The sequence below is a fragment of the Botrytis porri genome, assembly GCF_014898465.1.
Source record: "Botrytis porri strain MUCL 3234 chromosome Unknown BPOR_017, whole genome shotgun sequence".
Classification (NCBI taxonomy): domain Eukaryota; kingdom Fungi; phylum Ascomycota; class Leotiomycetes; order Helotiales; family Sclerotiniaceae; genus Botrytis; species Botrytis porri.
In genome coordinates this window covers 337,475-365,230 of record NW_024066091.1, presented here as the reverse complement: position 1 = coordinate 365,230, position 27,756 = coordinate 337,475, and the positions used below count along the sequence as shown (strand labels likewise).

The 27,756-nt window shown below is 43.2% G+C and overlaps 10 protein-coding genes across 10 annotated transcripts; 6 read left to right on the top strand and 4 right to left on the bottom strand.

The window, feature by feature from the left end:
* Positions 1–397: 397 nt before the first annotated feature.
* Positions 398–586, top strand: EAF01_010647 (uncharacterized protein; the record flags this gene model as incomplete). The annotated part of the gene is made up of 1 exon (XM_038918904.1): positions 398–586. The coding sequence occupies one exon, from the start codon at positions 398–400 to the stop codon at positions 584–586; it is 189 nt and encodes a 62-aa protein (XP_038765607.1).
* Positions 587–4,262: 3,676 nt separating this feature from the next.
* On the top strand, positions 4,263–4,535 carry EAF01_010646 (uncharacterized protein; the record flags this gene model as incomplete). Its single annotated transcript, XM_038918903.1, has 1 exon — positions 4,263–4,535. The coding sequence occupies one exon, from the start codon at positions 4,263–4,265 to the stop codon at positions 4,533–4,535; it is 273 nt and encodes a 90-aa protein (XP_038765606.1).
* Positions 4,536–5,321: 786 nt separating this feature from the next.
* Positions 5,322–5,741, top strand: EAF01_010645 (uncharacterized protein; the record flags this gene model as incomplete). Its single annotated transcript, XM_038918902.1, has 3 exons — positions 5,322–5,336; positions 5,405–5,596; positions 5,658–5,741. 3 exons carry the CDS (start codon positions 5,322–5,324, stop codon positions 5,739–5,741), a joined length of 291 nt encoding a protein of 96 aa, XP_038765605.1.
* Positions 5,742–7,040: 1,299 nt separating this feature from the next.
* EAF01_010644 (uncharacterized protein) lies at positions 7,041–10,095 on the bottom strand (the record flags this gene model as incomplete). Its single annotated transcript, XM_038918901.1, has 3 exons — positions 7,041–9,482; positions 9,537–9,636; positions 9,683–10,095. The coding sequence occupies 3 exons, from the start codon at positions 10,093–10,095 to the stop codon at positions 7,041–7,043; spliced, it is 2,955 nt and encodes a 984-aa protein (XP_038765604.1).
* A 758-nt stretch (positions 10,096–10,853) lies between these two features.
* Positions 10,854–12,869, top strand: EAF01_010643 (uncharacterized protein; the record flags this gene model as incomplete). Its single annotated transcript, XM_038918900.1, has 1 exon — positions 10,854–12,869. The coding sequence occupies one exon, from the start codon at positions 10,854–10,856 to the stop codon at positions 12,867–12,869; it is 2,016 nt and encodes a 671-aa protein (XP_038765603.1).
* Positions 12,870–13,602: 733 nt separating this feature from the next.
* On the bottom strand, positions 13,603–14,229 carry EAF01_010642 (uncharacterized protein; the record flags this gene model as incomplete). The annotated part of the gene is made up of 1 exon (XM_038918899.1): positions 13,603–14,229. One exon carries the CDS (start codon positions 14,227–14,229, stop codon positions 13,603–13,605), a length of 627 nt encoding a protein of 208 aa, XP_038765602.1.
* Positions 14,230–16,338: 2,109 nt separating this feature from the next.
* On the top strand, positions 16,339–16,644 carry EAF01_010641 (uncharacterized protein; the record flags this gene model as incomplete). The annotated part of the gene is made up of 1 exon (XM_038918898.1): positions 16,339–16,644. The coding sequence occupies one exon, from the start codon at positions 16,339–16,341 to the stop codon at positions 16,642–16,644; it is 306 nt and encodes a 101-aa protein (XP_038765601.1).
* A 664-nt stretch (positions 16,645–17,308) lies between these two features.
* Positions 17,309–19,238, bottom strand: EAF01_010640 (uncharacterized protein). Its single transcript, XM_038918897.1, has 2 exons — positions 18,640–19,238; positions 17,309–18,512 (listed from the first exon to the last, which is right to left on the bottom strand). The coding sequence occupies exons 1-2, from the start codon at positions 19,167–19,169 to the stop codon at positions 18,044–18,046; spliced, it is 999 nt and encodes a 332-aa protein (XP_038765600.1). The 5' UTR covers positions 19,170–19,238; the 3' UTR covers positions 17,309–18,043.
* Positions 19,239–20,010: 772 nt separating this feature from the next.
* On the bottom strand, positions 20,011–21,028 carry EAF01_010639 (uncharacterized protein; the record flags this gene model as incomplete). Its single annotated transcript, XM_038918896.1, has 2 exons — positions 20,011–20,832; positions 20,888–21,028. 2 exons carry the CDS (start codon positions 21,026–21,028, stop codon positions 20,011–20,013), a joined length of 963 nt encoding a protein of 320 aa, XP_038765599.1.
* Positions 21,029–26,621: 5,593 nt separating this feature from the next.
* EAF01_010638 (uncharacterized protein) lies at positions 26,622–27,756 on the top strand (the record flags this gene model as incomplete). The annotated part of the gene is made up of 5 exons (XM_038918895.1): positions 26,622–27,128; positions 27,234–27,281; positions 27,387–27,419; positions 27,476–27,559; positions 27,712–27,756. The coding sequence occupies 5 exons, from the start codon at positions 26,622–26,624 to the stop codon at positions 27,754–27,756; spliced, it is 717 nt and encodes a 238-aa protein (XP_038765598.1).

The following is a 27,756-nucleotide window of genomic DNA, read 5'->3' as shown; positions in this document are numbered from 1 at the left end:
CATCAAGCCATATCGTGGTCAACATGTGGTTTTCCGCCTTCAAATTTGATTACTCCGGACTTCGTATGGATGTGCGAATGTAACCAATGAGCCAAGAGGAACTCTAACTCTTTTCCAACTGGTCCAGGGTCGAATCCAGGCACGGATAGCAGACTCAGGTACGCCCATCCCATCATACAGGGCCACACAAGTCCATTCACAGTGCACACAAGCACAAGCACATGAGTCTTACTTAAAGCACAATTGATATGAATCGAAGCTCCGTAGTGTCTCCGCACATGTGGCCTTGGTTATTATTGTCATCGGCAGTCAATCAAATTTCCCCGACACGAGTGGACTTCAGGAATTCTCCTTTGGGTCATTTAAGATCTTAGTATCCAAACTAACCATTGGAAAAATGAAAGCTGCTGCCAAAGTTGATCTGTGCTCATTATTGGGATCCATTGGATATTTGGCTGGAACACGGGAACAATGCTCCCTCCCCTATACATTTTCAAGATGGGAAGACAATGGACATTGGGCAATGGATAATGTACAATGGGCAATGAGCAATGAGCAATCCAAGAGCCCACTGTTGGTTATTTGAAGCGAAATAAAAAGTCATCCCAAAGCAGCAACCATTGAACCATGGATCATTGATATGGCTCCGGTCGGTACCAAACTCGAGACTTGACACTGACCTCGATTCGTCACCATCCCGAAGTTCTTTATATTAATATTTGAACAAGTCGATAACTTTAATTCATTACAAAGTTCACATACTTGCTGCATGAGTCTTTCGTCTCCAGATTTTGCAACTAAGCATGAAATTCTCCCTCATCCGTCTATCTGAGTGACAGCAATACCGGTCGGCCAGCACGATCAAAAAGATTCGTATCACGGTATCACGACACGGATATCACGCACGCATTGACCCAACCATCCCAAATAGTTCTTCTTATCCGCGTCCACGCAAAACCCACGGATGGCATGGATATTGCCACCACCGATTTTCCTGTGTACATATTTATCGAACCTTATCGCCTTAACATATTATCGCGGCAGTTTCAAGAGAGTGGCAGCTCGGCATTTCAACAAGGCGCGAAATGCATCAAGGATGGAATCATGTAGTCATGATTCAGTTTTTCATGCGCTATAACCATCTGATTGAGGAATCGAATTTTACAGTACAGAGTGAAAGTCTCCCGAGTACACTTTTTGATCGACCTGTCTGCCCCGATATTGCCCCAAGATTACTTAGATACCTTGATGAGAAAAAATTGAGTCTAGCATCAAGAGATCTCCCCAAGTACCCGCATCTAAGCATGCGGGCAACATGTCTAGCCGACGACAACGAATAATGGCACATTTGATGATGGCAGAACCATACGCGCCGTGGCTGCGCAACTTCTTCATTTAAGAACTAATAGCTGAGTAGTGGGTACTCCCTTGGTCATGCCCCTTCGCGATCTTTTCATCCCTACGTAAGGATATGCTTGCTCATGACCAGTGGCACCTTCAATTACTACTACAACAAACATTTGATCAGAAATCTCATTGGCCAAGCTAAATCACAGATCTGAACAACCAAGAGTCATGGTATCGAATAAACAAGCTATCAGCCTGCAAATTGGTCACATTTTGAACATCAGATGAAATGGATGGTGACAGTGTGACTTCTGACAGCTTGTGGCGGCATGCAACTGTCAACAGTACATTATCGTTTGATATTCCTTCTGCTTCACTTATATTAAGTCGTATTCGTATCAATTGTCCCAACTTCCAGGCGATTGGATTTCCCTCCTCGCGGTCGTCCACAATATCGATTTATACTCCGAAGTAGATTCGACTACCCCACGACGATGCTATTATTCATATACTCTAGATAGGGTTTCCTTGTTGAGCCGCAGTCTAGCAATAGCAATATTAAGTAAGAGAAGGGAATCATTAGCATACTAATGCAAAAATCCCTGATTCAGGACCGTTAACATCCGCACGACATAAGGATTAGAACACGATTAGACTACGCAGCCTTGTCTTTAATATACGTAGTGAAACTTTATCTCGATCGATTCATGACGAATGAAAAGTTCCTTTCTTTGATAGGTATGTAAAGACGATTGATTTTCGTTTTTATACTGGGGCGGGATTGAGGTCTTGACATCTCTAGCCGAGGGAGTCGGCAGCTCAGATATTCGTTTGTTTGCATCCGGAATATTCAATTGATATGTCGTTGATGTCTTTGCTATAAACTATACACAACATTATCACTCTCAGCGCGTGGATTCGAATTTGGAAATTTCAGGACCTGGATCCATGTGGGTACGATTGTTCGAAAGAAGAAGCTACACTAGCAAATAGATAGGCAGTATGTTTGTTTCGACGTTAATCTGGAGTGTTGAGGGGTAGCGTTATAAGGGTATCCAATTGAATGTGCTCTCTTAACAATAGAGAGGTATGGATAGCTATATGTTTAGCATTTGCTTACCTATAAATCTTGGTGACTATACAGTGATACTGTCGAGATCTTTTCATTTGCAATATATGCGATGTATAGATTGAGCGATTGTAAAGATTATTTATTATTGTAGGATTATAATAATTGTTTATGAAAGCCATCTAGGTAAACAAAATCATAAAACCAATTGAACTAACAATTTATACGAATACCTTCATGAAAAGGCATAACAACGCTAATGGTGATATTTTCGAGATGTGCAACATTCCTCTCCATCTACTTTTCTCCGATTGGATCACATCCCTTGTCTCACGTGCTTCACTAAGTCTAATCTTCAATCACGTCGCAGATTGTTGAATATAGGAACTGACAAAGCTCGACTCCCAGATCAATAGGACCGCTGGCGCAACGGTAGCGCGTTCGACTCCAGATCGAAAGGTTATCCGTTCAAATCGGGTGTGGTTCAATACCTCCTACGTTGATTATGTTTTTGCAGATTTTGTGCCTTTTGTTTGTGTGATTGATGATGCGTTGAGGATTTGACTCGAGGGTTGACGGATGTGCGTAAAGTTTTTTTTTTTTGTTTTTTTTCCCTCTTGGTGTGGATTCCGGGGATTGTCGGACAGTGTCGGATGGCCTGGTTTTGTTCAAGTCCTGAACTTCTAACGCCGAATAATTACCTCGCAACTTAGGTATCAAATCACAACAAATGGATTGAACATACCATGAACATGAATATTTACCATCTGTTTTCCCTGCAAAATAACATCATTATTGTCCAAATCTTCACTTCGATATTGTAATCGGTATGTTCGGATTTCTTCCGGATGACATTATTGTAATATCCAGATATCCAGGAAGTATACACTGTCTCAAGTGAGCGCAGCCAATCTAGTACGATGTGAATGTCACTCATACCTCAAGTACAAGTATGAACTCATATCACATTTTGCTTTTGATATATAAACCTAGAGAGGCTTCGTCAGCTCTCTCGAGCATCCCACATATTTCTTCCCATCCTTTCCTTCTCCAGGAAATCCTGCGTCGGCCGGCAGTTTTTCCTCTGCGCGGCTAATCACAAGCAATCCGAAAGTCGTTTCATATGTGTCTGTATATGTGCGTAATTAATGTTGGGGTAAGTCCCATACTTCGGTATTGCAGTTGCCAAGTGCACTTCATCGCACCCATCCCTTTTAAGGGCAATCACCAAGCAAATATCCCTCTGACCTTCCCGTTGAGAAATATTTCTCCGATGTTGAAATGTCATACTCGAAAAAGGATTTCCAATCATCTTTCTGGTATTACGGTTGTGGTATGACGAATGGCATATGTTTTTGTCCTTCCGCTATATCGTCAAGATGGCGCTCCTATACAATGAGCATGAGAATCTCAACTCTACATGGTTGTGACACGTATCTCAGACGCTTTGAGATGGGATCATATCTGTGAGGGTGGAAATATATCCTCAAAACCAATACAAATCGTTTGGACGCGTGTACCTTTGTCTTGGGATGATCCTCAATATTTTCCGAAATCAATCACCTACTCGATTCTGTCGACGTCGTTTGCGGGAAAAGTATATCCTGTCTGGAAGAATTGAAATTGTCTGACTGGGGAAGATCGTGGAAGCCTTGGCGCTGTCGACATCAAGATGTTATTTCGTTTTGCATGCTGGCATTTGGAAGACGTGATTTAGGATTTTGTGGCTATAGAGCTTTCGACACGGGGTCAGAATGATGTATATATATACAAAGAAAGTCATCCTGTAGAAATAGAAGAATACCCAAGCTCATCAACTTCTTTTCTCCTGAGTATTCTATTCACCATGCATTTCACACGTCTTGCCATCCCCACGCTGGCCTCCTTGGTTGCTGTGCAAGCACATCCAGGACATGACATTAAGGAAGAAATCGCTCATATTGCACGAGCTCATGAATTCCGCAAGAGAGAAATCAGTAGCTGCTACTCCAAACTCAAGGCTCGAGGTCATTACCAACGCACCACCGATAGAAGACACGAGATTCTCCAGAACGAGCGAGCTAAGCGTGGTCTCCCTATTGGTAACTTCCCATTCACTCACTCATTCTCTACCCCCTAGCCCAAACCAACCAACCCAGACACCTCCATCATCAAACTCCGCGATCTCCCCAAGCTCTCCACCCGCGCGACTCCGGCACCGTCCTAAACACCAGCCACCTCTCCACCACCCCCTACTTCCCCACCGACCCCTTCACCAGCATTTTCACCGGCAACAATTCCTGCATCCTCGTCCCTGAAGTAACCGAAGGACCCTTCTACGTAAGCGGCGAATAAATCCGCGGCGACGTGCGCGAAACCGCCGCTCAATCGGGCATCGATCTCATACTCGATATCCAAGTCATCGATACCTCGACCTGCGAACCCGTCCCCGATGTGTATATCGATTTCTGGTATGCGAATAGTACCGGGACGTATAGTGGAGTGACGGATGCGTCAGTGCCTGGAAATATTAATGCGACGTTTGCGAGGGGGATTTAGGCTATCGGGGAAGAGGGCGCGACGCAGTTTACGGCGTTTTTTCCCGGGACATTATCAGGGGAGGACGCAGCATATTCATATTGCTACTTATGTTGGTGGAACGTGGGTTTTTTTCTTTTCTCTTTCTTTTCTCTTTCTCTCTCTCTGCCTCTGCTTCTCAGTTTGCCGAAACAACATCGGTATATCACAAGTCAGGTTGAGAATAATACTGATGACACGTACAACAGAGCCTTTCCAAACGGCACATGCCAAGGCTCAATAGTCTCACACATCGGCCAGCTCTTCTTCGATACCTCGCTTTCAAACCAGATCGAGGCGTTGACTCCATACTCAACCAATCCAAATCCAGGATCGACTACTAATGCCAATGATGGGATTTTCCGTAAGCCATTCATTCCCCTACTCACACATTACAATTCTCAACCCCCAACTAACCCCTCCCCCCACTAGTTCAAGAAGCCGCGCTCGGCGACCCCGTCGTCGAACATTCTCTCCTTGGTTCCACCCTCCGAAGGTCTCTTCGGTTGGATCGCCTTCGCTATCGATCCTACTCGCGCGGGGTTGATTCAAGCTGCGGCTGCGTTGACGTCGGATGGAGGTGTACCTGTTGCTGGCGGTGGGGGGGGGGACCTCCTCCTCATGGTACGTTTCCTGGTGGACCGAGACCATCGAGTAGTGAAGTGGCGACGCTGACGATTAGTAGTGGTGTAGGACTACGACGACGACTGTTCAGGAGAATGGGGAATGTGGAGAGAGGAGTGGAGAGAACAGGTGGGCAGAGGTTTGAGATGGGATTGTGAAGGTGAAGGTGGAGGTTTGAGCTAGTGAAGCAAAGGGAGAGGAAGTGTTTTACATTCATTTCCACACAGGTTGTGAGATATCCTCTGGGATATCCCATTTGGACTATTCGCGATCATCTCACTTCCTTATTTTAAATACAAAAATATGTGATATTTTGAAAAGGGGATGGATGTGTTAGTTGAGGTTTCGAAGTCTCTCTTTTCTCCGGGGCTGTGTAGGTAGCTTGTTTTAGGTAATTTTTGGAATTCTATTATCTTTCGCTTAACGTGGTTTATCAGTACATACATCATATTAGTATGTGCACCATTATTTTTATATATAAAAAACGGTCGTATATAACCATATACTTTCTTTATTTATTGGTATAATTTAATTTTTCCTTATATATATTATATTTATTTATATAAATAATATAAAAATAAATTAAAATAGTAAAATCTTATAATAATAAAAAAGTTATTTAAAGAAATAGATTTTTGTAATGTAAAGTGTGATATTCTTGAGCTATAATTAAGATATCTATAAAAAGATTAAATTTTATAAATATTTTATTTTTATTATTCATAAGGAAACTTTTTTAGAGAAAAAATAATGATTAATGATTTAAATAAAAATATTAATAAAAGACTAATTTTGATGTATTTTGAAGTGGTGTATATACTGATATGGTGTATGTACTGATAAACCACATTATTTTTAAGTTTGGATTTGTGATGTCTGAGGCTGTGGAGTTTGTGGGGTGGTGAGGGTTGTGAGATTGTTGAGATGAGGTGCAGTAGAGTAAGTGGATGTATGCTAAGGCATTGAACAAGATTCTATGTACATGAAAATCGGGGAAAGTGTAAAAGAAGAGATGGTAAATATAACATGGGAAAATATTAAAAAGTAAGGAGGAAAGATGGGGGGAAGATAGAAAAAATATGAAGATCAAGGAGATGAAGAATGAACCTGAATACCGCGAGACTGATTTGTGGAAGAAGTGGTGAATTGATTGCAATAGTGAAGGATAAAAATTGATGACGAAGGGAAATAGAAAAGATTTACAGGGGATGAAAAATTGTATTTGAAAACTGACTAGATGGGTATGAACAGACGCCGTAGGTGAAGAATGAAATGATTAAAAACCGATCACAATCAGTATTAGTCTACAGATTTACATCCCTCAAACAAAAAGAAAGATACATAATTCCGTGCTGTCGTCGCAATATCCTTGTCTCCAGGGACAGTCAACTCTCTCGACCCTTTGCCGTTTGCAGTCTTCATATATCGTATCCTCCTCAATATTTCAAATGTTCGTTGCCTTGAGCTTATCCTCCTCCTCCTTCTGCTCCTCTATTAATTTTTCGCTTGCTTCCCGTCCATCTTCTAGAGCTTCTGGTATTTGGATATCGACGGTTTCGTTTTTTGTTGCAATGATTGAATCTGCGTCTTCTTCCTCATCTTCTTCGTCGTTTTCATCCTCGTCTGCAACCTCCTCCTTCCTCTCTCCTTCTTCTCCTTCGGAAGTCAAGAATAGAGATTTCTCTATATCCGAACCAGATGACCAGAGTAAATTTCGCTCGTATGTAGAGAAAATGGATTCATCACCGAGCTCGGAGACTTCAGATTCTGTATCGCTTTCAGAATCGGTTTGGCTTGCGGATGATATCCTTCTGGCCTTTCTCTGTTTGCGCTGTAATTGTTGTTCGAGATTTACGCGTACAATCGCGCAATCATGCTCAGATTTCAATGTTTTGGGATTATTGGGCCCTAGCGTTGCTAGTCGGTGTGCATAAACACTTTCAAAATAGGTCAGGGATTCGGAACATTTTCCTTGATCTTCGAGAACGAAGGCTAAGTGTTTCATAAAGTGGATTGTAGTACTGTGATTTGATCCAAATATTCTTTGGCTGTCGTGAATCAAGTTCCGGTAAAGGGCTTCAGCATCAGCATATTTCCCTGCACTTTGGAAAACACAACCAAGGGCGAGGACACTTGAAAATGTTGCTATGTGATCATGTCCGAGAACCCTCTCTTTTATCTCGATGACTCTTCTGAGAATCCTCTCGGCTCTAACAAGTTGTCCTCTTTCCATTAGACTCCATCCAATGTTATGTGTATCTCTCAATACATCTGGATTTTCGGAACCAAAATGTTTCCTGCGTAATTTTAGCACCTCTCGGTCTATATGAAATGATTCTTCGAAGTTCTTTTGCCTAGATAACACATCTGCCAACCATGTACGAGCATCTAAAGTTTCAGCGTCCTCCGGTCCATATTCGCATGAACTCGCTGCCACCCATTGACGAGCAATCTTCTCAGATTCTCTATATAAACCGTTGTCAAAGTAAAAGTGCGAGAGCTTCGAATAACATAGATACAGCATATCGCTACTGAGCTCTTTATCTTTCTTGAGTGTAACCATCAGCTCTTGGTTTTCTTCGTGCATACTGAGATGGGATAGGAGTTCCTGCCGCAGAGATAAGGGCATCGTGTACATTTCATGAGAGTAACATCGTTTGAGAACTGTTGCCATGACATAAGCGCCGAGAAGGGCGGAGTCGTAGCATAGTTGTGAAGAAGCGCGCACGCGAATCCAGTCCTGAACCAAAGGGTGTAGAGAGAGATGACAACGATTATTCTCGTCTCGGTACCAGCTTTGGATCAGGGACAGCCGAGAGAGATCATTCAAAATATCCACAAACTTTTGTCCATCCCACTTCTCGTCTTCACCAACAAACAAGAGTAAAGGTTCTTCGATCTCTAGTATGTCGGGCCAGGAGAAGAGTTCTGTTGTGCAATAAGTCTCAAATAATTGTTGGGATATATTTTGACAATTGAAAAAAGCAAATAAAGTCAGAATCTTCGACTTGTAACGTTTCTCGTCATCAAGCGTCTCTAATTGCTGGTAGGAAAGCTCCCAGGTTGTAAAGACGTTCAATGCCGTTTCGTCCGCAGCCTCCCCAATCTTACGTCGATACTGTGACATTCGTGGCGTTTCCCGTAATATTGCTTCTCGTTGGCGATTATATTTATCCATAAATTGAGATAATGCAATCTTTTGACTTTGGATATATGATCCTGCCTGCGTGATAGCTAGTGCATGGTACCCCAAGCGATCAACGATAGCGTATGCGTCGTCGCGCGATGCGGTATTGCTTACCCGGCTTTGTTTGATGAGAAGATCACAAGCATCATCTTTCGGGAGCCCATGTAGCTCAATGTCATGATCTCTTTCAGCTAGTAAGGCAGTATCTGCGTGTCTACTCGTGATCAAAATTCGTCCATGTTGCCCTGATGGCATGAAATCGAGGAGATGAAAACTGGAAGGGTCGTCATGATTATCAAAAATAATTAGCCACGGCTCATCCCAGTCCCGAAGTCTGTTTAACACGGAGGTAACTACTTGGTCATCTTGCGTTAAGTCAGCTGGGCTTTTGATATGCTCCGATACCGACTTCAAATCTTTCTTGACCGTGCTCTCGGATGTTGCATCAACCCAGAATATGGCCCGAATATTATTTTTTCTTGCACGATGGCAATACTCAAGTGCAATTTGAGTTTTACCTTGGCCTCCTAACCCGCGAAGGACAACAATACGAGACTCAGATTCAGAGGAGAATCCATTTTCGATCTTGTCTAGGATATCCTCACGCCCAATAAATCCATTAACACGGCGGTTTGGCACGATGAAGTGACTCTTCTTGATATTTTCTATGGGAGCGACAACATCCGATCGAGAATTCATCTAAGCAAGTATTAGTTGGAAGGTGTGTGGAAATGTAGCAATTTGCTTGGCTACCGATACGAGTATAGATTTGACATCCGTAACATCATTTGCAACCGCGCCAACTGTCAAATTTATATTTTTTGCATTGAAATTGACTGTCTGCAATATAGATCTTTGAAAATCAGTAGGGTGAATGTGTCATAGTTGCGCACTCTTACAAATCGATCCTTTGGATATGGAGACTCAACAAGGACTTCTCTCTTTCGAGATCCGCAATCATAGAGGATAACTTCTTTTCTGCTCTCACTCCTGTAAATGCTTTTCGCAATTTCACCCTTTTCCCATCATCCGGAGTAGCAAGATAACTTTCAAGGCTGTCCTTGATATCTTTTGCAGAATTAGAACAAGTTCTCACAACCGAAGACACTTCGGAGGTTTGTAAAGAGGTATTCTTAATAACTAATGCTAGAAGAGTGATGAATTGCTCAATGTGTTGTATTTGTCCACGAATCTTCTTCGGACCATGCTGCATTTGCGTTTTGATATCGTTCAAGAATTTAATGGCATCGTAGCTTTGCTGGGCGATTTGAGAGGAGGCTGCGATGGCGCCCAAAACAGATAATGGATCCATATTGAAAACACAAATAATATATCTTACAATATCCACACACAAACATCTATATAGTGCGTTGGGAGTGAAGTTTGTGACAAGTATCAAATCGTCAAACTCGTGAAACACTTGAGAATAATATTGATATGACCAACCTGAAAGTGGGCAACATGTAGAGATCTTCGTAAGACAGTAGTTTTATGTGCGCAGCCTCAAGATGGAACAGCAAGATAGTGCAGGGAGCGAAGCCCCGCCTTGTCAGCTTGCCATTGCACTGCAATCAATAGGCCATGATAAATCGTAAGCTTTTTCGACATATGCAAGACAGCGGCCAGCGCGACAACCACGCAATTCATCAGTGAACTTACATTGTGATTGTATGAACTCGATAGACGATATGATCTAAGCCACCGAAGACCCTTCAAAAGTACAGCTTACAGTTGATCATACAATTCAAATTCTTTGGCATCGAGACATGGCGACATGATGGGGCATGAAAGAATGAAGCCCAACCGGGTCAAGAAATGCTTATCAGCGGAATCTGGTGGGCCACATTTTTTTAATCGTGTATCACGTGATAACGAGCTCTAGCGTGTGTTGGTCGCGTTGACAGTGTGTGACAAAGGATCGCAAACGAAACACAAATCTTATTAGAATTTGTCTATGCCGTCAATTGTCTTCCTTTGCTTTCTTTAATTCAATACTTTCATTTCTTCTGGATTGATTGCACACAATAGCCGGTATTTCTATCCGCATATTCCAATTTTAATCTCAATAAAATGCAGGAGTTTATTGATTTGATAAGTTCGAGTCCAGAGCCAGAGCTCCCAAAGACTCAAGCCAAAGTCGCACCCATTGTTGCACCCAAAGCTCCACTCAGAGATCTTTCACAGAATATCCATAGACCACCTACAGTCCAGCTCTTTGACTTCAGCTTTGCCAATTTCGATAATGCGACGAGTATTGAGACAGCGAAGGCCCCGCCACCAAATCCGTCGATACGATCTCCCAAACCAAAAGCTTCCAAGATAATACCACTCGATGATGGCAATGAACTCCAATTGTGGTCTGATGATTTCGATACGACAATTGGTTCTATACCGAATAGTGCATCTGCAAAGCAGGATACTGGAAACTCGAAGCAACAACAAGGCGACAATGCTCCTATCGAAATAGCAGACTCAGACGACCCGTTTACCTCTCCGCCACCTGCGAAACGACATAAAGCATCACCACCAACATATCAAGCCCCAAGGGCCGCAGGCGGGTACAAACGCACCGTTTCGAATATCGAGTCCGTCCGATCAAGTAAAGCAAGACTGCCCAAATACAGTTTAAATAGATCAAACTCTTTGGGTGCAGACCCTTTATTGTTTACAAGCTCGCCCGATGCGTCCGCTGCTCGATCGAAATATGGCAAGGGAAAGGTACCTTCCATTGGTTATGATGATGATGATGAAGAAGACGAAGTGGAGATACCACGGAAGAAAGCCAGCAAGCCAATTTTTTTGGATGTCGAGGATGAAGATGACTTTCCATCCATCGAGAATCTGAAATCCTGGAATCCGCCACCAAGGCGATCGAAAGCGATTGAAGAGCCAATGCTACATCATTATGACGACGATTCAACACCTGAGAAGAAGAAGCGGGAGAAGGGTGATAAATCTAAAGAAAAGACTTTAAGTGCTGCAGAAAAGAAGGCGGCAAAGGATGCTGAGAGGGAGCAAAAGCGTATCGACAAAGAGTATGCCAAAGCAGAGAAGGAGCGAGAAAAAGAAAAGGCAAAGGATCTAGCTAAGGTTAACGTCGATCGTACCAAACCCGAGATTTCGACTCCAGAAATGATTGTCGATTTGCCTTCCTGTATTCAGGATAAAAGTAATATGGCACTGAGAACTAGGATCGATGTTCTACTGAAAGAGTTGGATGTTCAGCAATCTCAATGGGAGAATTCAGATCTAGTCATCAAGTGGCGTCGAAAAGTCATTTCGGAATACAATGAAGAAAGTGATATCTGGGAACCCAAACCACGGCAAATCAAGGACGAAAAGCACATTCTATGTATCATGCCAGCTAGGAAGTTTGTTGATATGGCTTTAGGAAGAGGAGATGTGGATTTAGATACTCATGTTTCCATCCTCAAATCACAATTCGAATCATGCAAGCTGATATACCTTATTGAAGGTTTAACTGCATGGCAAAATAAAAATCGGAACATCAAAGACCGACAGTATCAAGCTGTAGTGAGAAGTCGAATACCAGAGGATGAAGTGGCTAGTAGCAGTTCCAATCAGAGGAGAAAATTAACACAAGCCGACGAATACATTGAAAATGCAGACAGTGTCATTGAAGACTCTTTACTCAAACTGGAAGTCATCCATAAAGTACAGCACCGTTTGAGTACCAACACACAAGATAGCGCAAAATGGGTAGCACAATTTACCAAACACATATCTACAATTCCGTATCTCGCCCAACGCGAAGCTCTCGGTTTGAATTTCTGCATGGCGGGCGGGCAGTTCAAATCCGGAAAAGATACCACAGATACGTATATTAAAATGTTGGAGGAGATACATCACGTCACAGAGAAGATGGCAGAGGGAATAGTAGCTGAGTATCCTACCCCTCAAGCTCTGTTACAGGGATTCAAAGAAAATGGTTCGTCGGCATTGGAAGGATGTCGAAAATTGGCGAATAAGAATGGTGCGCTTACGGATACGAAGATTGGGAAGGCAATTAGTAGGAGGGTGTACAAGATTTTCATGGAAGAGGATCCGGAGAGTTTTGATATATAGGGGTGTGTGGACTTGGTCTTGGGAGGGTAGAATACCAAAGTCGTTCTCCGACACAAGGAACTCGGTGTCTTTTGGTGATACCAGAGACTTTGGGCTCAAGGTCAAAAGGATTATTGGGATTATTGACATCTCTATAGGAAGTCTACGTTGTAAGGAGTATTAAATATGGTTTTGTATTTGTATCGATATCTACAACGAACGCAAACCAAATTTTGTCTTACGATAAATGAATATTCACGCAAAATACATTATCGTAATTCTTCACAACTATTTTCCTCTCCCAAAGACGCGTTTGTATTATATGTGCCTGTAGTGGATAATGATCACTGAGTCCAAATGCGGCCGCAGAGAATTATGTACGAAATAGTCTGTCTCTCAAGAACCCGATAAAGTTATTAATTAAAAAGAAAATAAATCTACGCAATCGAAGACATTCGGGTTTAGAGTCATATCCAGACTCGATAAAGAAAGCCATCCATCTCCAAGCATGTATCATAATTTCATATCAATCCTCCATTTCCTTGGCCCGTCACTCCGTATGCCCTCGTAACCGTGGGCCTATGTGAGATAGTAGCAAGAAGTACCCGACTTCTGCTTTATACCCCAGAATGGGGTCCGTATTCCTCCAATTCCCTTAACCTTCCCAAAGATATCCGTTCGTTCCTTCCTGTTTGATTTGATACCATGAAGAATACCCCCAAAATCCGACCCAAAAAAGCTCAAAAGTAAATCATCAGACGGGAAGCTCCTCAATCTCATACTGTTCATCAAATCGCCTGTTGGTTTCCCTCCTAGCTCTTCTCTCTCGTCGTCGTCGATCGTCTTCATCGTGAGTATCTCTTCTTGTTTTCCCGTATGAATCATGTCCATGTCCATGCCTCATTCCTCTCGTCTCTTTCCTCTCTTCTTCTTCTCTACCCCTCTCGCTTCGGTATCGATATGCCCTTTCATCCTCCTCCTCCTCCCTCACATCCCTCCTCCTCCTCTCCTCGTCAAACCTTCTCTCATCCCTCTTTTCCCTTTCCCTCTCCCTCTCCCCTCTCTCTCTCCTCTCCCTCCTCTCCTCCCTCTCCTTAACCACCCTCCCCTCCCCTTCCCCCTTCCCATCAAAGAAACCCCCACTCTCAAGCACCTGCTCCATGCCCACCACCATAGCCGCAGCAGCCATACGACTCTTCCACGGACCCCCCTCCGTCAACAACGTAGCCCCAATCGCCAAGCCGATCATTCCCAACGTGGCCGCTAGATTTTTCGGCGTGACTTTCTTTTTCTCGTGACGAGCTTCATGTCGAGTATCTCGACGGGAATGAGAGTGCGGATGTGATTTCTCATTTCGAGAACTGTGGTGATGTGGTGACATCTCGATTTTGCTTTAGCTTTCGACCTCGGCCTTAGTCTTAGTCTTATTCTTGGTCTTGAACCTGTACCCTTCTACTTGCGGAGAAGATATCGCTTTTGATGCGCAAAAATCGCAATAAACTCAAACTCAAACAAGCAAACAGCAAGACCTTTTACACTTCTCCTCACAAATCTTTCTTTGTTTAAAAACAAAATCAAATCCTCACAAAAATCGCCAGCAAAATACGACTAAAACAAATGAATCACCCACGCGGGCTGAGTCTTCGCAAACCGTTGCCTGACGATCTCTGTGGATCACTTTTCGCGGCGGGGGCAAATGTGAACCTATGAAATTTTCAATCCTTTACGATTTCAGGTATGAAGAATCTTTTGTCTTATGAATTAATGACTCTCAGGCTGAAAATGCTCGGTGAGAAGAATTGTGAATGGTGGGAGGGGAGATTTATGGGGATGGATGTGGTGATAGGTATGGTATGGTATGGTATCATGTGCAGATTTTTGGGGGTGTGGAGGCTGAATGAATCATTTTTTGCGATAAGGAATGGGTGGAGGTTGTGGTGAATTGAATTTGTGGATTTGGGTAGGAAGATGGGCGGGTTTTATGAGAGATGACGGTGGGTGCACTCGAGTAGGAGGGTTGATGGAGGGAATTTGATGTTTATTGATTTGTTAGGTATCTTGGTATCTTGGTATCTTACTTGGATATCTATCTACCTACCTACCTACCTATCGCTACAGTTTATTCGATATCGGAAGAAGATATTGATAGGTATGTGATCTGATTTCATGTGCGCGTGATATAATACAATCTCATGATCACGCGATCAAACATCTCGACTCTCCTTTCCCAGAGTTGATCTGCAGCGGGATTAGAACGTTACTACTATCCGTCTTGCTCTAGTAGAGGGAGGGAATCTTGAGAGGGGTCTAGAGCAAAGTATTGAAGAACCTCTGTGCATTATCGAAAACATCAGATCTTTGGGACATGTACTAGGTACTTTATATACTTTTACTCCACTCCATCTCACTCCATCTCATTCTAACTCATTCTAACTCCTCTCTAAAACCTAATGATCTCCCCCTTTCCGCAGCTAACTAGGTTACTACCGGTAGATAATTAGTTAGCTACCATTTTCTATCTACTAAATCCACTACACGTCCCTATCCACCTAGATATTTAAACCACAACCATCTCCACAATCACGAACAACCTTAATTAACTACCTAGATATCTATCTATCTACCTACCCACACCAATCCCGAGCGACAAAAGCCCACGAACAAATCATCTCTTCTCCATTTCCAAATGCCAATTCTATATCACACTTTCCAACGTTCTAGCGTTCAAATAACAAACTCTACCATGAAAATATCCCATAAATTAAGTCCCCATGCGGATCCACTCCATCGTGAGAATGGAGTCGATGCAGCAATTCTGGGAGCGGTAGTATTCTTCCATGTACACACCTTCTACATGCATGAGTTTCCCATCTACTCATCGTATTCTACCATTCTTATTGATCGAATTCTTGGATCCGTCCACTTCATGAGATAGCCCTACTCTGAAGAAGATGAAAGCTATGGATCCCAATGCATTTTAGGAAACACGAGGGGACTCGGAGTAGAAAAGAAAGGGGAAAGGGTCCGTACCTGACAATAACTGATTTAGCACACTTTGCAGCTGTTGAAGACTTGGCAGTACACTCGTATTTCACTGATATAATTGCATTCCCGTTCTACTGAGTATTGGATATTTCAATCTATCACTACACTCGTTTTTGACGTTTGGTTTTCTGTTGTAGATATTTATCTTGAAGTAATTTTAAAAGTGAAGGGGGCATCTTTGATTAGTTTGGGTTTATTACCCGTTTTGTCAGTCAATGCAGTTTATACTTGGCCCTCAGAGTATGATAAACTAGAGGATCTTCTATATCTTCAAGCTGGTTTCATACGTCATGGCTTCAGAGATGGTAAGATATTGGGGAGGATGTTCCAAGCTGGTTTTTGTAATTTGCTAATTCTCGTACCAGGTGTTATGCCGTGCTCTTTATCATCGGCAGGAGGTGGGCGTCAGACGGCTGCAGAATGGATATGAACAGCTTATCATGACATGGCTACCCATGATGTCGATACTGGTCTTGGAGTCCTTGATGGTTCTATAGCCTTTGAGCTTGGCCGAGCGGAGAACCCTGGTGCTGCTTTCAATGCTACCTTTGGGTTTACAAACAACTATCACTCCATCAAAGCCTCATCAGCCAATCTTCTCGCAATGTCCGTTGTCGTTGCATCAATGGCTTGTGACAATCCAATTGTTCCATTTAGAGGTGGACGAGTGGATGCGATCGGAGCTGGAGTCTCTGGCGTACCCGAGCCTGATCAGGATTTGGCGACATCCACTGCAATCTTCGTAAAGTAAGGATTCAACACTGCCGAAATGATAATAATGGTAGCAGGCGGTCATGCTCTCGGAGGTGTTCATGGAGTCGATTTCCCCCAGATTACTGGCAACGGCAGTGATTTTTTTTCCCCCCAAAATTCGACAGCATCTACACCACATTCGACAAAACTGTTGTAACCGAATATTTGGAGAACAATTCGACGAACCCGCTTGTGATTAGTCAAAATGATACCTTCAATTCCGATAAACGCATTTTTTGATGCCGACAACAACAAAACGATGGCTTCATTAGCAGACCCAACCAATTTCCAAACTCAATGCACTGACATCTTTGCTCGAATGATCGATACAGTTCCTGCAGACGTCACGCTTTCTGAAGTCATCACACCCATCGAAGTGAAGCCATCGCAAATTGCTCTCACTTTGGCTGGAAATAACACGCTATCTTTCGGAGGATAAATCCACGTTCGCACCACCAACCGTAACGCCGATGATTTGACCGTATCTCTTCAAATCCGTGATCGTAATAATAACACCTCAAACACCACAATCTCTACCATCAAACAAACTTACTTATTGGGCCAGAGTTATGGCTTCAATAAAGAGCTCTACATTGGTTTTCATTCAGCACTGTTCTTGATGCTACTACCGGAATCTCATCTTTCGACGTTATCTTACATACCGTCGGTGCAGCTGATGAAATCATCACCAAAAACGGCGGGGGATTCCCACTCTCAGACGTAATTGTCTACCAATCAGCATAATCCTGTCAACCACAGGTATGCGTCAATGATGCAGGCCAGTGGAATTTAACAATTAGTGCAGCTGTTCGCGCCGATCGTATCAGCGAGCCTGTCGCCTTTGATTGGGTGTACAGACGTGCCATACCAGGCGTGACTGTGAAAGCACTAGAAGTGCAACGTACAGCCATGGAGAAAGTGAGTGGGGAGATCGATGGATATTATATATTCAGCAGGACGAAGTCGATCGAGAAAGAGCAATGGTCTACCACTTTTGATGTGGTATTGGGAGAGGGAGATGGCGTTACGAAAGTGGAGTTCCAGTCGACGTCGGGAATAGCCACGAGCTGCAAGGCATTTCCTTGAATTACGAGCGAGTCGTATTTAGTGTTGAATGATAGCGATGATATTTCTTAATGACAACCCAATTTTGGATCCGATGAGAGACTGCTGTAGATTCGAAATTGCTGAATCGTGATTGTGAGCTCCGAGATCTAGTCAGGGGAGGTCGGACAGTATGTTGGACAAAACGATACAGGCCAGGGGAGACATGCACGCAGCATCCTGAAAATGACAAGAATGCAAGGATGTATCCAGTAGAGTGTGCTCAATATTGTCCGTCATAGTTGGATAGCACAACATTTCCTCGGACATTAACAACATTCCACAATATAACATCACCGCCTCTCAATTTTGCCTACCATTCCCACAATTCCAAACCGATCTACAATCTTCACATTGCAGACCTTTTCCTTCTCCTCCTCCATCATTATCCGGTACTCCTCACCAACATAAAATGGACTTGTAGCTCTATACGTAACCTTTTTTGGTAAAAGCACCGTGAGCTTATCATTCATTGTGCCCCCCTCACTCCTTGCTATGATATGCCTCCACAAATCAACCATGTGTATCAAATTCAACGGACCATGCACGACGCAATCTCGATGTCCCTCAACTTTCCGACACCAGTCCCGGTCATAATGTATTTTATGCGCGTTGAAAGTTAAAGCAGAGAAGCGGAAGAGGGAGATTGGTGTATGGGTAATAGTATGCTCGTATTTGGCGGGAGAAACTAGAGTGAAGGGAGGAAATGGCGGAAGAGGAGGGGGATTATTGAAATCAATTGCTTGCCTGAATAACCAATTCCTGGTTGTATTTTGATTTAGCATATGTTACCAACCTCCCAAATTCTGAAACTCTGAAATCACTTCTCCAATTGAACGGCAATCTCAATATTCCAACAAAGTGGTATTGTGAGATAAATTCCACTTACCTTCGATCCACAAGCGCGAGTCCCTTGGAATTCTTGAATGTCTTCTCAACCCCCACAACTATCATCTCATCTCCAGCTTTCGTCTTCTTCACTTCCGCACTCTTTAATGTCGTCGTTTCCTCTGCCTTCTCCCCCGTCACCAATTTGTTCCCATCCACCCATTCCAATTCCCCGCCAGCCCACATCCTCCTTGTAAAAGATCCTGGCGGATTGAATATCGTATCCGATCCATCAAGCCCCAATTTATCCTCGGCATCTGGTGGCGTGAAATATACTAAATGGTGACAGGGAGGAATTGGAAGGGCATCATGGCTAGACTCTACAGCGAAGCTGGAGGAGGAATCAGACAAGCTATGAGAAGCAAGCGTGGCGCTCAATCGCTGTCGTTGATTTACATCGAGGTATTGTGAGCGGACCAACGGACCATTTGATGAATGTTCTTCCAGCAGCATAGAGGCCAGTGCGGTTGCGTTTGCATCTTTTGCATGTGTGGTAGCCCGAAGGCCATACTTGATGAGTGAGGGTATCATTCTGGATTAAAAAGAACTTCCAAGGTTGGGCTCGATATGGAGCTGGATATGGGTAATCGTTCGGTTTGAGACTACTAGGTAAGCTCTCTTATACCCCACGTCATTTACCCTTAGTAATAAGTGCTTAATTTATAGTTTATCTCCGGGCTCTAGAATCCCCACTAAATAAGAGTTCGGACAATCGACATGGGCCGGGGCAACCGAGGTAACTTTCAATCAACCTCAATTTCAATCACAACTACAACCACAAGCTCTATCTTTTTTCCGGTTTGAAAAATAGATATAATAAATGTATGAAAAAAAAGCCTAGGTATCCATAACACCTGCATCCTAAATGGACATCTCATATGTTTCATCTGATCTTCAAAAATGCACATTGTGGACACAGAATGTTTTACACGCAATCTCATGGTCTCCGAAATACACATATGAAACCATAAGGATGTTTTATGTCGAAAATTACGGGGCTTACGAATAAACAAATGAATAGCAGTGAAACGGCAGAGCCAGACAGAAGGTAGATTGACTTAAAATTCAAAAGTATATTCAGGATTCGCGTTGTTGCGATCAAAGCTTGCTAATGTGCTATACAAAGTTTCCTATTGGAAAGGATTGATAGATGGATTTGAATGAATGCCCCATAACTCCCCTCCTTGCGCCGAGAAAAATAGATCTTCGTGCAAATACCCTCTGTTCCCAAATCGTATTCAAGTGGAGCTCGATCTCCTCCCCTCCTGACCATCATCCAATCCGTGTCGTGTCAATAAGATTACCATTTCTTGTGTACCACCTGACGAATGAAATCGTGAATAGATATAAATGATAAAGAAAGAAAAATTATTTAACACATCTCCCTACTCTCCTCCAATCTTTTGATCATCTCTCTTTCCTTAGGGCTACGGGGACTAGCATCAATACCGAGAAGTGCCGAGATACTGGTAGCGTTGTTCTTGATATCTTGGCTTGGTGATGGCAATCTTTGAGGTGCTTGGCTGCTGTTGTAATGATGATAGCTTGCCCGGTTGAGATTTGGCATGTCTGGAGAGACACATGGGGTTGGTGGCCCGTTGGATGCGACACCTTGCTTCCAGGTCTCCTCAAGTAAAAGAGGAGATACACCTCCGCCATACTCGGATGCGATGACGTTCCAGAAAGAGTTGCGATGAGCTTCGTATACACGACGAAGACGCTCTTTGTCAACGCTGCCAACAGTGACTGGGGTGGAAGTTATGATGCAATCGAGACGGAGAGCTTGATCCGATGAGGAATCATTGATTGCAAGTCGAGAAGGGGTTGGCTTTGGGAGAATAGCAATGGGGTGACCAAGAGTTCGAGAAGGGCTGTTGGAAGCTGAGCGGGATAGAAGTGAAGATGCAGATGGGAGTTGAACGTGTTGAGGTGATTGTGGTGAGTAGTTGTAGACAGGTGATATGGCGCGGAGATGGGTAGCCTCATCAATTGGAGATGGCTTTCGGAGAGGTAAAGTCGAGGATTCTGAATTGGAGCTACCGGAAGAAGTCATAGAGTTGGTACGCTTGCGGCGGTTGCTTCCATGGGACAATTGATGATAGTGGAGACGGCAAGCCAATTCGGTCTTCTTCAAGTGAGAAGCGATATGCTTGTAAGGCATTTTCTGAAGACGAGTTTGAAGAAGATAAACTTCCTACAATAAATTAATTAGTAAATTTCCCTATTGAAGGTTTCTGTTTCACTCGTACCTCATCCTCGCTCCAAGCTCTGCCACCACCAGTAGAAGCCGTTTTACGGTTCTTCTGGATGCCATATTCGTGTCGTTGGGCTGCGTCGACTGGAACGTATGTGGATGATGCCACTTGGGTGTTCATCTGGCTGGATGACATATTGATAGTCGTTGGTTGATGATAAATTGCAAGTATATTGTGTAAAAGATGGTTGAACCGGCAATCGAAGAATCGAAAATGTTGTTGAAAATTGGTATAGAATATAATCTTTGTCAAAAAGTCGGAATAAGATAAGTAAAACAAGATATAACTACAATAAAGAATGTAAGGCAGCCAAACCAGTTGGTGAAGAAAGGAAAGTAAATATTAGCTGCGAAATAGGTAGTCACGTCAAGTGTAAGGAAAAAAAGGAAAAATTAAAGAGCAGAACGCTGGGTATTATATGAAGAACCAACTTGGTGGTCTGGAGTATCGATATGAGCAAGTTCAGTAACCTCTAAAGTTCAAAACCATCTTGCAGGGAACGACGAGTAGTCGATGGAATCACAGTTTCTGATTGTGCATGGGTGGAGTTGCATATCTCTATGAGTTTTCATCCCGTTTCTGCATCAAAATAGTGTTTCTTAGGTACTGGGGTAAATGATGTAAATGTCTGTTTGACATTCGAGGAGGGGTCTCAAGTACGATAACCTTGATGACATTCAAAACTTGCGCCGACATTTCATAGGAAAACTCTCCTAGATGACCATCGGAAATTGAAATATCCGTAAACGCAAACTTTTGGATGGTTGGATTTGTACATACAGCCCATGCGACTTCGCAACAAGGCGTTCTCTCATAGCAACATCAAAATGGCAATGTATTATTGCAATTGACGATTTCTGCAATGTTACAAGACCTGGAGGGGTCGAGGGGGAAGCGAGTTTCGAAGAGTTTCGTACCGGGATTATGGTGACCCTTATTGACCCTCGAGCCACCGATACCAAGGACTTTGTAATTCTTATCTCACTTATCCTCGCTGGGAAAAAGCTTCGAATGCATGAATAATCGTGGAGATGGGACGTAAATAAGACCAAAGTTGGAACAATCGCCGCGCGCCTCTGTGATCATGCTTGATGTTCCCGTGTTTGGACCATTTAGAACCGTTTGGAGTGGCTCATTAGTACGACGCAATTTGCCCTACACACCAAGTGGAAGAGCAACCAAGAACTACTCACAATAAATGACAGGTCAAGAATAGGAACAAGTAATATCAAAATAGAATAGCGTCATTAAATTGGTCGTCGCACCGCACAGGCACAACACCATCTATCCTTAGCTGAGGTACTAAGAAACGTTGTGTTGACGCAAAGCAATGGTACTCGCAGGAGATACTGCAAACGTGCTCTCCAATATTCTCTCTAATCTGCATTGAGCGTAGAGATACTAACAAGTCGGGAGGTTAGTTGATAGTGAATGCAAGTGGACAGTCAGTTCGATTAGAGTCTGAAATTGATGAAATATTTCTGCATAAGACGTTTCGAGGTATTTTGAGATGTGATCATGAAGCTATTGAGAACTTTTCATGTCAGATACTTGAACGACCGATTCGAATATTTTTCATCGTTCGTCTCAAATCCTGTTCTTAAAGATACTTGATTGCTGCAAAATGAAGCAATACAAGTGTTGGAAAAAGAGATTGGCCAGTGTTCGGAAGGATGAGCGTCCGATCTTTTGGTGAGGTGACATCCCACCAAAGAGGTATGTATCGACGGCCCGTACTGAGTTCTGACTACCTAATACAGACCTCCCTCCCTACTAGATTGATCTAGGCAGGTCCAGTTTGGTAGGGGGCAGGTAGGAAGTAATCGATCACCAAGACATCAAGGGTTCCAATTCTGACAGCCACAACAGCCCTATGAGGAAAGTAAGTAACGGAAAGTCTAATCATGGATGTGGTTAGTGTACTTGGGTTAATATGCTTAAGTTTCAATGGATACTCTCGTATGAGTCGTTGTCTCTGATTCTCATTATCAAGGGTCGGACAATTTAAACTCGAAGGGCATGATGGAAATCTACAAAGTTGGAAACTGGACTAATTGGGATTTTATTTTTCAGATGAAGGGGGAAAGGTCGTTAATCAAACCTTGTCACCTGAGTACCTATTTGGGGTGGATACTAGGTAGATACATACGTGCTTGAGCACCTACCCTGAATTGAACATTGGTACCTTTGAAGTTGCTCTTAACCTTGTTTATCATCAACGGATAATTCGATCCTTCTTCGTCTTCTGCTACGTAATATCTACTCTATCCCTCAACTACCAAGACACAACATATGCAGGCCACCATCGTATCTTTCTATCATCACCACCTAACTTGATTCTATCATAGGTAATATTCCAATTACCCCATATACGACGATATACATACCAATACATGCATACGAGATGCGATACCGTACTAAGAACGGATAATGGATCGCCTAACTCTACATTAACGCTTGCTATTCTAAATTGTTCGACTTGGCAAAGTAGTCACTCTGAAATGAAATTGGAGCAAGTATTGGATGAATATGGTGGCGTGGCCTCAAACAAAGTCGATGGAATTCTGTCACTCGCTATGTCTCGAGGTCATCGCATGAAAAGAAAGAATCTTCAGAACGGTGAAGGAATACAACAACAGGTACATGACCCTCCTTTGGTAAGCAGGAACATGTCACCAGTAAGAATGTGTGAGAGTGCTCGGAGGATAAAGTGTTAGCTTCTTAATGCGCCTGTTGCGCTGTTGTACTGCGGTTACGACCTTCTCAGATGTAATGATTTGTTGGTTAAGGTTCATTTGAAGACATGCTGTGTTTTGATTCTCTAAATCCTATCATCATTTCTCTCCGCAAATCTCCACCATAGAACAATTAGAAACTTGTTCTATCTTTCCCCCCTCTTTCGCCCCCAATTTGTCGAATTTCACCCATCCGAGTCCAAGAATCATGTAGAAAGCATCGAAATGAAAGACGTCAGAATGATACCCCAAATAAGATATGTTACAATGTGATAATTCACCGAATCTCTATAGCCTTCGAACTTTGTGGTCGAAAACTGTGTGATACATGTCACGTGTGGTGCACGTGGTTGTACCATCTCACTCTCGTTTTCTCTCTCGGATTTCAATTTGGATGAGTTCCAGAAGATAATCGGATGTGAGTAGCTGGCGGACGTTTCCTCCGAGTATTATTCCATAGTTTTACAATCATGGCTAGGTGCAGAATACACCAGGATTCATACGCCGTTGCTTTGGTTAGCCAAGATCATGCATGTATCCGGAGGTATTCCATTTGACAGTCTCACTACAGTTCATTGTTCACGAGGTATACTTGCTCAACTGCCATAATATAGCCGTCAAGAAGGAAACAGTCACGAGTCCCCTTGTTTTATGGAGAAACAGACTAATACAATCGACCATCGCAAACTTCGGAGGAACCTAAGGCGTTGTGACTTTGGGACATCAAACAAAACAAACGAAAAAGCCGTTTGAATGAGAAACTAACCACCTCAAGGTTTTCCTCATTAAGTAACACCTGTCCGCTCTTGATCCCCTTAGAGATCCCCTTGAAACAAAGACATGAAGCTAAAATTGTTTGTTTGCTCTAGTCTTACGCTTTATTATTATTTCAAGAGCCCAAAGCCAAAACCATACTTCTCTGAAGACAATCCAAACGGTCGGGTCCACCATTCATGTTGGTGGGTAGATGATTCCCAACCACTCTTTTCCAATCACGGCCCGAGGATCCCGTCTATTATCCAATAACCGGCACGGAAGTGTCAACGAGTCCATGTACCGCTTTCCAATTCATTTTGCATCTGAGATTTGAATGATATGTCGGCGAATGCCTAGTGCGGGCTGCGGCGAAGCAACCCCAATTTCGAATCATCGGGAACGCCTTGCAGTTCAAAGCAAACATTTCTACCATTCACAGTGAACTCTTTGCGCCGTTTCCCTTGGCCTCATTATTTGATTGCATTATCAAGGTAACCCAAAGGTCATTCCTTGTACTGTACATACGGAGATATATGCAATTGATGTCAAAGGATTGAAGATGCACAATGCTGTCAGATTAACCAAACATTGCCAACATGATGCCTCGTACACGCATGGACCTGCACATGGATTGTCAATTAATAAAGGGACGGAAACCAACCTAGAGGGGAACAGAATTAAATAGGGGAGGTTCCACGAACGGTAACGGACCAATTCATATTGTTCAAATAGTGACAACAACTCTAGCCAAGATCTGGATGAGAAGGAAGAAGTGCGATAGCCTCGTCTAGAACTTGAATCCTCTATACACCGCTTTGATTTCAAGGTGTTGATTCAAGAAGAGTGATTACGGGGATATTTCCACTGATCTAAGATACACTCTCATCACATATCTTCTAGCTTGAAAGCAATATTGATTAATACGTCTAGTACAGGAATGAGTACAGAGAAGCCATGGCACATTGGCAAGAGAGTGGATTAATCGATAAGCTCCAAGAGGATAATTTCATTTGTTGATGTGCTTCCAAACTAGGTAGATTGCAAGATGTATGGGATATTGTGCTAAATGTTGCATACCCCGCAGCTTTCGGTTCTAGTTTAAACGACAAGACAGCTCTTCAACCATTCAGATCTCCCCTCTGACAAGCATCATTTATGAACCTCCAATCAAGACATTCATATTCACACCTTTACATGCATCTTACTACTGCACATCGAGCTGAGTCAAAGCAACCAAGCAGAAGCCGGCAGAAAATGTATCACGATGACTTACTTCTCTCCGGGGTCAAGGAAAATTATGAAATGCAATTAACTTTGCATCCTCTTCACCAACAACCCACGTTCGTCCCCTGCCCAGTGTAACCAAAGCGCCGGAGAAAGACGAAAGAGTTTGGGGGCAGTTCGAGTTTCCTCATCTTTTATGTCTAGGGATGACTTCCACAGATCCTAGTATTTGGTGGTAACACAAAAGTTTACAATAAACGCAGACGTGGATCTGACGATCTTTCGACTGAGAAAGTACATGGATGATGACCATTCATGTACGCTCATTTTTCCACCCACCTCATCCACACCACTTGTCAGCCTGTTTTTGCAATTCAAGCCAGTCATTCCCCTTGACTTTCCGTCCTCGCAAGCCGCGCTGGAAATGAGAAATCCAGAAGTATGCTTGGGCTAACGAATATATATTAATACATGGCCAATACTTAAAATTACGGAGATGCATCTCAGGCTCTTGTAGTGTGTGCGATAGACCTATGATTGGCACTTCAGCCGCTCAAAGTCACTGCAAGGACGGTTGGTATCGTGTATGTACCGTGGCCCGATCGTAGACAGGCATATTTATTATTGTTTCTTCCGGCTTCTATTCCTTGTCCACATGTCATGTCCTTGGAACATGTACCGAGGATACTTAATGTCTGGATGTGGCCGCCCCCCTCTAATCATCAGATCACACCTATAACAACAAAATTCCCCATCATCAAATTTCACACGAAATCTTGCTTGTCACACAATATTAGATGAATGGTCCATCGACTATATCATTGACATCTCCACTTCCCCAGACGCCTTACTGGTTGTCCTAGGATCCGAAGTGGTGCCAAGCGCTTCCAACGGTCTTCGGCAAGATATGCAAAGAAAGGGATGTCAGCCCTGTTGACTACAATCAAACGTTCCCAGGTACATGAGAACGTAAGTATCTTTGTATCTATACCCCAGCCTCACACGGTGATCTTATGAACCAATCCACACGCGAGCCTACAGCTCCCTCCGACACCTCTTTCGCGCAACAACCACCTAAAAACTTCTCGAACCTTCCCGACCCCGAAGATTTCTCTGCATTCTTTACCTTTCCCGCGCACTCACCCCCGACCATCCATCCAATGTCTAAGCGTGTAGATAGACAAGAAATCGATCCTAACGCGAGCTTTCAACTTTCACATAATCATCCATCGACTACCGACACGTCTACTCTCAAGTCTGAGATTCCTTCGCCAGCCAGCTCGCGAAATAAGAGACGCGCCTCGGGGCCGGCGACGGCAACAAATACTTCGGTTTTCAATATGCAGGCGGGTTCATCTATTGCAGGACCTTCTTCGGCGGGCTTAGATGATCCCATTATGGCCCCTTCGATGGCACCACCTGCTAAAAAGAGTCGTACCAATACTCCTTGGACACCTGCTGAAGAGCAGAGATTGAAGAATATGAGGGATGCAGGTAATAGCTGGGCGGATATTGCAAAGGTGAGATGAGATGAAAATCTACTTTGGAGTGACCCAAACAGACTTTTCACGTCATGTCACACAAAGCTTGGAGACGAAGCTAAGACGTAAACTTTGTGTTTATAGACTTTCCCAGCAAGAACTGAAGGAAGTGTTAAGAAGCACTGGTACAAGGTGAATACATACTTTCATTCTCTTCATTTTCTTCCCAGATATCTATCTCGCTAGGACGAAAGTAGTATGGGTGGTTTGTTATGACATAGACTAATAGAGTTTTAGGACATGCATTATGCAGAATTCGCGGAAGATGAGGTACGTTCTATCTTTGCAGCATATCATGCATATGGTACGTGCTGATGCTCAAATAGAGTCAGGCTTTGCTCGCGGCCATCAAGGATTACGAGGCGAATAAGTGGAAGGCTATTGGACAAAAAGTTGGAAAACCCGCCAAGGTAAGCTGTCATTTTCTCTTGTGGTTTGGTTTTTGTATCTGGGACATCTGGTTTTGGAAGGTGGTCTTGGATATGTACTTTCTGAAGTACTGAGACTAGTATCGATACACTAAATAACCCATGACTTACCAAACTCCCTAACCATCATCTAGGCTTGCGAACAGTATGCCAAAGATAATTTTGGCGGGAAAATATAA

Bases quoted from the DNA above. Each gene is read 5' to 3' on its own strand.
- EAF01_010640 (XM_038918897.1), bottom strand. From the start codon at position 19,169: ATGATACCCTCACTCATCAAGTATGGCCTTCGGGCTACCACACATGCA. The intron at 18,513-18,639 runs GTAAGTGGAATT...AAATACAACCAG, and splicing joins CTCGCGCTTGTGGATCGAAG to GAATTGGTTATTCAGGCAAG.